Below are 11634 nucleotides of genomic sequence, written 5' to 3'. Positions count from 1 at the left end.
CATGACTGAACAAAAGAAAAATAACGAAATATACAAGAACAAATAAGAGAACCTTTTGCCAGAGGTTGGAAGAAAATAGGGTGAAAATGCATGAGGAAAATTTAAGTGGTCTGCATTCTAGCCACAGGAAATGTTATGCAAAAGGGAAAAGCAAGATTTACATTGAAAGAAATAGAAGGTTCTCATGCTGTTATCATCTGATCAGTACAGACAAAGTGCAGAGAGTTCTGAGATTTCCAGCAGTCTCCTGAGATCAACACTTTGGTTGCCCTGATGTCCTATCTGATTGGAAGATTGTAGTACTTTGATCTGGGCAATGATGACGTAATGGTTTGCTGAGCCACTCACTGTGACACAACTTGTGTTCTGAGCCCATGATAAGCATGTGATCTGTACATCCTGTGGAGAAAACAATGTGTGTAAGCCAATTCCAAAACTGCACACTCTTGCAGTTCTGTTTGCAAATGCTTGTAATGCAGAATAGTTGGGTGTTCTTAGAGTAGGCTTCTATGAGTCATGTGGGTGTTTGGAATTGATTGCCATGATTGTCTGTATGTGATGTACAGTTCTTAGCATGATGCTGATTGTTTCATCTCCCAGCACATCTGCTTGTGACTGTCTACAGTCACATGGTTGATTTAATGATTGGCAGGCTGAATGTAAGTTCTATGTGTGTGTGAACATTGTTGCTTATTCTTCCTGCTTCCTTCCATCACTCTCACCATGTCATTGCTACTCCCCAGCAAATCTGACAGTAAGTGTTGTGCCCTTTTCCACTCTTTTTATACTGATTTTGTGATTTTCCTCAGAAATTGTGTGTGCAACAACATAGTAGCCAGTGAGGGAATGGACATGGATGATGAGCTAGTTGAACGTACACTCAGTGAGTACCTCTGTGAAGTGCATTGTCTCTGGCTCATATGCTGATGTGCTCCACAGGTTCTGACACAGAAAACAAACCAGAGGACAAGGTTGTAAAGGAGGAAACCAATGGATCAACCATGGATCCCAAGTCTGAAGACAAAGAGAGCTCAGACAATGATGCTCACAATGACAACAATTCAGAGGGTGAGGAGGTTTTGTCTGTGCCAGTAGAGGGTCAATCTGGTAGTAAGTCTCCTATTTCCTGATTTCCAATCTGTCTACTGACACAGAACATCTTGTAGATTGTAAGGCAACAGTAGAGGAGCTTGCAAAAGTGAAGGAGGACAAAGCTGCTGCTAGGGCTAAAGCAAAGGCAGAGGCTAAGAAAGCAATGCAGGCCAACGTTAAGGAAGAGGCTCAGGCCAAGGCAAAGAAGGAGAAGGAGAGGGGAAAGGAGAAGGAGAAGGAGAAGGAGAAGGCTACAGTCTTGGCACAGTTGGCAACAAAGCAGAAGGATAGGAAGGAAAAGGAGGGGTCCAAAGGTATGTGTGCAAGTATGGCTAATGAATTGTGTGTAATAACTAACTGTTTACACAGGTTCCAATACTGTTGCAAATGCAGAAAGGTTGAAGGTGGTAGTAGAAAAGGGGAACAAGCCAGGTACAAATTAAATGTATGGCTAACAAATCATACACTACTGATGTTGTCTTTGCCTAGTTCCTGAAGAAGTTGCAAAACTGGAAAAGAAAAAGCTGGTTGCAGAGAAAGAGAAGGTCAATGCAAGAAGGGATGGGAAGGAGAAACGAGTCATAGTCAGTAAGTACAAGTATGGCTAACAAATTGTGCCAAGCTAATACAACGTTTCTCCTAGTTCCTCAAGCAGTTACAAAGCCAGAAAAGAAGAAAGAGGACAAAAGCAAGGAAAAAGGTAATGTGGATGAGGGGTAGTTGATTTTCTGGGTATACTGACTCCATTTTGTTGTCTAGAGCCAGTACTGGTGCTCCCAAGCAAGAAGCACACTATTGTAGAGGTGGAGATTCCAGTCTCTAGCAAGGAAACGTGTGCAAAAAACCAGAAGGTTGTGGTGGAGTCTTCAAGCAAGGAGGACAAGGATATCCCTCTGGATTAGGGTTACGTATTGTAGCATTTTGCCTAATTCTGTATTTTCTGTGTTCATGTTTAACAGTTCCTATCTTGTGTCTCATTGAGGCTGTGGAACTAATGCTAGAAGATGCAGAACTGTACAGGACTAGTTGTAAGGATACAGATGATCTAGACGACTGTGCTTCAGATGCTACACTTGAAGTAGAACCAAGTGCAGAAGTCACAGACTCCTGATTTGAGAATGTGCAATTTTTCAATATACCCTCCCAGTCTTGTACTAGAAACTAAAATATAGGGATTGATTCCCTACCAGCAACACCTAACAGTTGTGTAAATCTGTAAATACTGTGTTCTACTACAGTTCCCTATGCTTTGTTACATTTTATATTCACATACTTTCGATCTTCTGTTACATTCCTTCTCATTTACAATAAATTGTAAAAAGCCCATACAACATTCTATAAGCATATAAACCTTTATACAAATTATGATTCTTTTCCACCTATTCCCATCCTATTCCACTAGTTCTATACATAAATCATAAAAATATCCATCCATCCATTCCATTCCTCTTAACTCTCTAATTTTATCTATTTTCCTATCCATTCCATCCATTTCTGTTCCATTCTGTTTATTCCTTACGTTTCCAGTTTTTTTCATAAAAACAAAACTGGACTTTTATTTCTCTACTTTCTACCCTGTTCTATTTCCTACTCTAACTCTTCCACCCCACTATCTACAGAGGCTTCTGCTGCCATGGCTAAGAAGTTGATACCCTGCCTCAGAGCCATGATCTTTGTATCAAACTCGTTCTTCATTGTCATCAGCTGCAACTCCAAGTCATTCAGCTCCTTAGTCATCTGTGAGTAGAGGTTGCAGACTGTTCTAGCTTCACTATGCATGATTGGAGGGATGACAGAACACAGGTTCTGAGTTGTACTGTACAATTCCACAGTTTGCCCCCTAGTCTTATGCTGGATTCCCTTCAGGCTACATCCAGAGTGGCAGAATATGCACACTGTGCACTGGTTTTCTATGTAAACAATCACTATTGACACAGTCAAAAATAAGATTGAAACAGACTTACTCAGATTACTGTGGCACAGCCAATCCATCACAGTCTAGTGAGTGGATCCCTGAGGACCCTTGTGCCTCTCTGCACACTTCACACACTCAGGCGTGTGGAAGACCATTCCCTCTATTGGCCACTACTCTGTCCAATTCTGCTATGACATAAGTGTTTCCTTTCATTCTTTGCACCACTACAAACAGTCTGAGGTATTGTGGTTTCATCTTTCGTCCTAAGTTGTTGCTCACTTTTGAATTGCAGATTAGCACTAGTGCACCTGGAGCAAAGTTGTAGTCCTTGATCTGATTACAATTGACTTCTGCAAAATGCTTTGTGTATCTTTTGCAGGCATTCTGAACACATTCCATCATTTGTGTAAGGTTGTCTGGTCTCTTCTGCAATTGTTGTGCTTGTATTGCTACCAGTTCCTCTGTTGTTAGTAGCAATCCTTCAGGTGGAACCAAATACATTGCCTTGTTCAGGTCAAACAGTAATATCAGCTCTACTCTATGAACAAGGTAATAAGGAGAATATCCAGTTGCTTTCTGAATCATAATCCACTCTGCCTAGAACACAGAATGTGTGTACTTATACCAATGTCCAATATTGTCTCCTACTGTCTTTACAATTGCTTCCTGTATGTCCAAGTGTTTCTGCTCAATAATTCTGTTTGTGTGGGAGTTATACACAGAAATCCGAATATGATTGATGTAGTACTGTTCTCACAAATAGTCCAGCACTGTAATGTAAGGTGTTCTGTTGTCTGTTACAAGCTTGGGACATGCCCTGTATCAGTATAGAAGTTCTTCAAAGATGAACTGTCCTATCATCCTTCTGTTCTCTGTACAAAGCATGCGAAACTCTGGATACCCTGATAACAAACAGTGTGTGTGTACAATATATTGGAATCTTCCTGCTTTTGGTATAACCTTTGTATCTATGTGGATCTTTTGGAAAAGTGGTACAATCTCTGGAATACTTGGTGGAATCAGCACTTGTTGTATCTGCCAAGTCTGACATGCATGACAAGTCCTAATGAAGTACTTAACATCTTCTGCAAGAGATGGCCACCAGAACTGATCCAGTAAACAGGCTCATACTGCAAAGATTCCCTTGTGTCCTAAGTCTTTGTGTGCTATCCTAACCAACACCCATCTCCTGTCCTTATCTGGCACAATCCAATGCTTTCCTTCAGGACCTCAATGCCAAATCTTGTCATTCCATACAAAGAACTGTGTAGCATATCATATAAACCTTGGAAAATCAGTGTCTGCAATTCCACTTGGTTTGCAGAGCAAGCCAAGATACTCTTTCACAGCCTTCAGTCTTGCTTCTTGCCTTTCAGTGGTTGGTGATTGTGGGAATTGTTCTGCTGTTACATCCAAACCCTCAGTCTCATTACTGCAGATGCTGCACACAACCCCTATCAGCTCTAGATTGTCACCCTCTGATTTGTCATCCACTCCCTCTACCTCCTCAGTTCCCATGACTCTGCAAGACTCTCCTCCAGGTTCCTGCTCCTGTAGTCCTTTGTCTGCTTCATCTTCTGCTCTTCCATGTTCTGGATCAGGTTGTTCCAGTTTATCTCAACGTATCCAATTCCAGTTCTGTTTCAGAATAATGACTTCCAGGAATAATCTACATTGCAGTCTGCTGGAACACATTGCCTGTGGTGCATCCTTGTTTACTTGAAATGATTCATCAATAATGTCATTGTGTGTCTCCCAGCACATTGCATCTGAAACCCAGGACTGTGTTTCTACACACTCGACTAACAAAGCTTTGCATTCTGTAGACCTGCAAATCTCCAGGTGATGTCTGTGTTGTGTAGATTCTATTTCTACTGTGTAAAATCTGTATGACTCGTCAATCCAGTCTTCATAGGTTTCATTGTCTAGAGGGTCTTTGGGTGCTGCTCAGTGTTACAATAATCTGTCTGTACACTTGAAGTCTGATGCAGGAATGTGGCAGAACTCGAAATCAAATAGCAAAATACTGGCTATCCAGCAATTGATTGTAGCATTAGGCTGTAGGTCAGGCTTATTGATCATTCCCTTTATGTATGAAGCATCCATTTCCACAATTAATTTCTTGACACCTATGAGATATATGTGTAATGTGTGAAGTGTGCAATAAAGTCCAAACAGCTCTATTTTTGCTTGAGAATATTGTGCTTGCATTGTGTTCCAGTTAATCAATCTGAATCGATTTATTCTCTGTTTGTGATCCAGGTGCTCCTGACTGATATACCATCCTACTCTAATGATAGATGAATCTACTGCCAAAACTACTGGATACTCTGACTCATAGTTGATTGGCATTAGTGCAGGGCAATGTAAAACTGCTTCCTTGAGTGTGTCCATAGATTTCTGTGCTTCATCATTCCAATTGAATATCAAGTTCTTTCGTGTGAGTCAATTGAGTGGTTGTGCTAACTTTGCATAATTCTGAATAAAAACACAAAGCACTCCTACTGTTCTGAGGAATCCCCATACTTCTGTAACACTCTTGCAAGGCAGCCAATCCCTAACCTTCTGTATTCACAATTCTTCAGCCTCTCTTCCCAAATATGTCAGCTTATGCCCAACAAATATTGCAGATTTGTTGCAAAGCATTATCTTCTTTCCAGAAAACGTCCCTCCTACAGCTTTCACTCTCTACAAAATCCGGTTTACGTCCATCAGATGCTTGTAAACAAACTTCTGTACTCCCTCATTCTCAGGAAGTGTTTCCTCCATTCTGTCTGCTTTCTCATATCTTGAGCAGGGTCCAATTACTAGAACATTGTCTATGTATAGGTTTGTAACATCTGGAATCTTGTTGCAAAGAATAAACACTAAGTCATTATGCAGAATCTGTACTGAGTTGGTGTAACCCATTGGCAATACTGTCAAGCAAAACGTCCCTAGAGGCGTCTGGAACGTTGTCAGATCTCTAGACCACTCATCCAAACTCCTCTGATCAAACACAATATGCAAATCGAGTTGTGTATAGCATGCACAACCTCTGCAGCTTTCTACAATTAGTTCCATGTTTGGCAGAACAGCTACATCCTTTATTGTAACTGTGTTTAACCTCTGCAAATCAATAATAAATTGTAAGGATACTCTGTCTTTCTTTGTGACACAAAACCATTGTGATTGATAGGAGGAATTCGACAGTTCTATTACTCTGTTACACAACTTCTCCTTCAACAACTCAATCACCCTCTTCTCAATTCTGTGTGTGATCAGAATGCTTTTCTCTACCCATAGTACATGCTCTACAGTTGGAATTCGAATAGGATCAAAGTATGTGGGGTCCAATGTTCCTTGCTCCTCTTCTGTCCACACAAACACTTCTGACTGTAGCATTAATAGGTTTTCTGCAAGTTTCCATTCTTCTGGCCATAGGAATCCTGATTGCAATTCTCTAATTGCTTGCATCTGTTCTTCTGTAAGTTGGCCAGTAGGCACAAAGGGCTGTAGTATTGTTGGTAATATAGGCATTCTGGCTAGAGGATTGGGGTGCTGTTGTCTGACTATGCAGAACTCCTCTGGAAGCACTCTGGGTACAGGGTGCACCTTATTCATGACTTTCTTGTAAGCCCACAAAACTGTGTCGAGTTTGTCATCCAGTGTATTGAGAATTACTGACTTCTGTGACTCTGCTGCCTCTATCATCCATGATTCTGTGACTCATGATCCCTGACTGCAATCCTTTCTTGCATTTACTCTATTTCCTTCGTCTCTTCCTCTGTATAGAATCATTGCCTTACTATTACTCTTCTGCTTGTTTGTTCCTAATCTGCTTGCCATATGTGTATCTCCCCAGAATTGTAGCATTTCCAGTTCCTTGATGCTTCTCAAAAATCCGTCTCTGGCTCATATTGTGGTGCCCTCACTCTGGTGGACAGAGACCACCTCCTCAACAGATCATTCAGGTCCCAAAGTGTTATGTGCTGCTCCCTATTTGCAAAATCTTTAGTTTCACATTCTGTAGTCACAAAGAACAGTCTACCTAGCAAGATCCTGAACAGAGCTTTCTGCACAACTTGTGCCATAATATCTATGTGAAGCATTCCTATAGAGAGTCACAACCTCAGAATCTGTCCTACAGTTGATCCCTGACCAGTGTCTGCTGTTTCAAGTGTAACAGCCATATTGCAATCCAACAGAATCTTTAATGCTTCCTATACATTAGCTTGAACTATGTTTACACTTGATCCCTGGTCCAGCACACAATCTACCTCAATTTTTCTGTCTACTATTGTCTCAAGCATACAGAGTAGAAGCAAATGGTTAACTTCTGCTGACATGTTACAATACTGCTGCAGCCCACTATTGTTTGATCCTGTAACAGGCAGTTCTCCACTGTAGAACATAGTGTTTCCATCCATTCAGCACCTTGATGTTACTAATTTGCAAGTCTTCTTCTGAAGCTCTGGAGACAATGTGAGCAACTCCCACTGTGTAATATGCACTTCCTGGTCCAAGCTGCAATCTAAAACTCTTCCAGCTATTTCTGAGTCCTCAATTGGTACAATGTAGCAGTACAGGTACTCCTTTGTCCCAGTTGTGTCTCAGTGTGTACTTGCTGGTGCTGGTCCAATATCTGCAGGTTTTGCTACTTTGTAATCATGCCCTTGCTTTCCCTTCCCCTTTGCATCCTTTGCTTTCAATTGTTCTGTGACCTTCTTACAGGCTTCTCCAAGCATTACTTCAAGCCTTTCGAGCTCTGTAAGGTTCTCCACCTCCTCCTCTTCTTCTTCATCAACCTCTACCATTGTAACTGGTACAGGAGCTCCTAGACTGTGTGCTACAACTGGTGCAGCTTCTACAAAACTAACAGAGTGCATTTGCAACAACAGAAAGTGGCTATCAACCTTTTCCTTCAAGGTCTGCCCTATCCTAGAAATGGTGTTTCTGTTAGCCATGATAATTTTATTGTCTGGGCTCTGTGTGCACTTCCTGTTTGCAATGTATTCTGACACTTTTGAGCAACTGTGTATAAAATGTCCAGATTCTCCACAAAACACACAACTTCTGTTTCCTGATCCTCTGCCTGAACCTCCACTGTATCCTCCTCCTCCTGATCTTGGGCCTTGCTTCATTGACTCTACTTGCAATTGCAGACTCTGAAGTGCTTCCACAATGCTTGTCAAATTAACTTCTTCCTGTTTGACCAGAATCACAGGCTGACTCACAAGTGTATCTGATCCACTAACTGCTGTGAGTGTAGATCCCCCAAGGATTGACCCTACTGTAGCTACAACTTGCACAATATTGTACACAAGTCTGTCCTCATGGTCCAGATACTTGATTTCTAACTTCTGTGTCAGCTTTTCTACAATTGCTCCACAGAACACACACAGAAAAACACAGCAAGATTCCTCCAGTGACAGCTTATTGTTAGTTGTCAAATAGGTTGCTATGAGTGTGAATTCTCAGTGGTACGTTCCCAAATCGTCCCTATTTGTAATTCCTCTCTCTGCCCATTTCTGTACTACAGCATCCAAGTCACTTCTAGCATATTGTGCTCCTGTCTTGAGACTCAGGTAATACACAATTACTCCTGTCTTAAATGTATCCCAAGACGTTTTATCCACATTATCCCACAAATCCTCCACTTCTACAGGCACATACTTCATTGTGAGCAGAATGATATCTGCTCTGGCTATGTTGCATTCGTTTGCAAGACTTTCCATGTCTGCAAAATACCTCTACAATTCTTAGGGCTTGGTTCTGTCAAAGGACAGTGCATCACATGCTCTGTGACAAGGCAGCTTTGGAACGTTCAATGTGGCCATTGGCTGCACTGCTGGTCTTGGTTGCAATAGAATTTGTGTGTTTACTTGTAGTTGCTGAAGTAGTTGTGTGTCACTTGCAAGTTGCTGTTACTGTAATTGGAGCTGTGTTGCTAACAATACACTGGTTGCTGGTGTGAGTGAAGATACTGGCTGCTGGACTGTCTCTGTTTCCTGTAGAGACAACTGTGCTCTTCTGTAATGTGGTGTGCCAGTTACAGTCAGTTGCAATGTTGATGTGATTTGGGAAGGTTGTAGGGTAGCTAGCAATCCTGTACACAATTCCAGGGACATGAAATGCAGTGGTTTGTCACGAATTCAGAAATCGATTACTTGGGGATTGAGTGATGTTGCTACAAGGTCTTCTTCTTCCTCCTCTTTGTTACTGACTTGAGTGCTCTACTGTTCTGATAGTGTTCCTAAGGTTTCTGCAATATTGGATTCTGTACTTCTAGTGTTTGGACTATCAGACGTTTTGCAGCACAATTGGATTCTAGCAGATCAGTGTGTTCTGCTCAATACAGGTACTGGTGCTGACTGTGACTGAGTTGACCTAAGCCCACAGGCTAGTGTCTGAGAAACCTGTTCAGGATGCTGAGAACTGTTGGAACTTGTGTTGTTTAACTATGGAAACCCCCCTCACAGTGGGCTCCAGATGAAACTCCTGTGAAGTGTCTAAGAGAAGATCACAGGTGATTCGTTAAGTTCAAGGGGGAGCTAAACCACAAGTCTTAGGAGACTAGAGTGGTTCCAAACAGGTGTGAGTTCTTCTGGTGCAGTTGCAACCTTAGAAGAGTGATGTGAATAACAGAAAGTGCACTTTGCAAAGTACACAACAAACAATCTGATATGGAAAATGATGAAGACTAAAACTATGCCTCACACTAGAGGACTTTGAGACGAGAGACGAGAGCTAAATCAATGGGTGAACTATCTGAATTCCCCCTGTATCTAGTACATAAGTAGCTGTATTTATAGTTTTCTGAGTTCCAGAAAAGCATAGTACTAACAGGGAAGTGTCATGACTGAACAAAAGAAAAATAACAAAATATACAAGAACAAATAAGAGAACCTTTTGCCAGAGGTTGGAAGAAAATAGGGTGAAAATGCATGAGGAAAATTTAAGTGGTCTGCATTCTAGCTACAGGAAATGTTATGCAAAAGGGAAAAGCAAGATTTACATTGAAAGAAATAGAAGGTTCTCATACTGTTATCATCTGATTGGTACAGACAAAGTGTAGAGAGTTCCGAGATTTCCAGCAGTCTCCTGAGATCAACACTTTGGTCGCCCCAATGTCCTATCTGATTGGAAGATCACAGTACTTTGATCTGGGCAATGATGATGTAATGGTTTGCTGAGCCACTCACTGTGATGCAACTTGTGTTCTGAGCCTGTGATAAGCACGTGATCCGTACATCCTGTGGAGAAAACAATGTGTGTAAGCCAATTCTGAAACTGCACACTCTTGCAGTTCTGTTTGCAAATGCTTGCAATACAGAATAGTTGGGTGTTCTCAGAGTAGGCTTCTATGAGTCACGTGGGTGTTCGGAATTGATTGCTGTGATTGTCTGTATGTGATGTATGGTTCTTAGCATGATGCTGATTGTTTCAATGTCAATCTCTTTTCTTTGTCCTAACCCTTTTACATTTTTAAACTTTAAACTTTCTAAACCCTTTTAAACTTTTACTACCCTTCTTCTATTCATTACCCTTTTTAGTTTAGTGCCAATTCCTTTGTAGTGTAAACATGAACCCTTCTACACTGACTGCCACCCCTACTGTCCTACTGGATCAGTAGTTATGAGTAGAACTAGCTCAATATGTATAGACCTTTATCTAAGAGGCCTTTACTAACTACATGCCTCCAGCCCCTTTAGAACCTGTTCTGGTTGTTCTGGAAGTTGCAACCTGTTCTAGAAAGAAAGTGTATGTAGCCTGCCCTTTGGACTTTAATGGGTAGCACTTTAAGGACTTCTAGTACTAAGTCAAACTATATGTGACTACTACTTCAACCAATCTATTCTCAGATCTCAATTGTGTCCTATTTGTCCTCTCCTTCATGAAGGAAGGTAATACAGCTACCTAGGCCTAGAACTGGATTGAAGGCTATTGGATTAGAAGCCTGATCTGACTTCAGAACAACAAGTTGTATTTAGAATTCATAGAGCAGCTTTATACTTCCTTTATTAATCTGAATAAGAAGTATAATGTGTAGAACAAGCTTGTGTCTCTGTAACAGGGCAAACATTCTACTAATGCCTTCTTTTAGGAGTTTGATATCCTGGCCCAGAAGGTAGGATTCACACTTGGGTTTGATGATGTTCTTATTAGAATGCTTGAAAAAGCTCTTTACTCAAAACTAGTTAATAAGATTCTTAGAATAATACTAGAACTGGTTACTTACACTAAGTGGAAGATGTACACCATTTCCTTCAACCAAGCTGTGGCTCAGATGTGTCAAGTCTGTACAGAACACTTACACATGTGTCCAGCTCTAACAGTTCTGAGCCCTTAGATCAATCTGCCTGTAATTTGTAATTAATCTGTTCTGATGAACATTAGAGAAGCCTGAAAGTAAGGAGTATACTTTGCCTGCAGAAAGTCAGGGCACTAAATTAAGGACTGTCTACAGAAGTAACAGTATATCTGTCAGGTCATTAGAGTAATAATGAGTGACAAGTAGGATTTGTAGTAAGAAGCCTTTTCTACAAATCTGAAAGTCACCTTAAAACTCTTAGACTCTGACTATATACTCTAGGATTTTGTAGAGGCCTAATAGTGAATGTGGCACTAAAGGGCTATGACTTGGA

General features: G+C 41.1%; 2 protein-coding genes across 2 annotated transcripts; one reads left to right on the top strand and one right to left on the bottom strand.

The window, feature by feature from the left end:
* Positions 1-723: 723 nt before the first annotated feature.
* FOMMEDRAFT_159855 (uncharacterized protein) lies at positions 724-1994 on the top strand (the record flags this gene model as incomplete). The annotated part of the gene is made up of 8 exons (XM_007269595.1): positions 724-754; positions 833-883; positions 940-1110; positions 1167-1406; positions 1462-1524; positions 1582-1680; positions 1736-1792; positions 1852-1994. 8 exons carry the CDS (start codon positions 724-726, stop codon positions 1992-1994), a joined length of 855 nt encoding a protein of 284 aa, XP_007269657.1.
* Positions 1995-6133: 4139 nt separating this feature from the next.
* Positions 6134-6622, bottom strand: FOMMEDRAFT_63935 (uncharacterized protein; the record flags this gene model as incomplete). Its single annotated transcript, XM_007269594.1, has 1 exon — positions 6134-6622. A coding segment is annotated over one exon (489 nt), but the record flags the coding sequence as incomplete, so codon positions are not given.
* Positions 6623-11634: the final 5012 nt, after the last annotated feature.

This window comes from Fomitiporia mediterranea (genome assembly GCF_000271605.1).
Source record: "Fomitiporia mediterranea MF3/22 unplaced genomic scaffold FOMMEscaffold_10, whole genome shotgun sequence".
Lineage (NCBI taxonomy): Eukaryota > Fungi > Basidiomycota > Agaricomycetes > Hymenochaetales > Hymenochaetaceae > Fomitiporia > Fomitiporia mediterranea.
The sequence above is the reverse complement of the archived record's forward strand: the minus strand, read 5'-3'. Positions and strand labels throughout refer to the sequence as shown.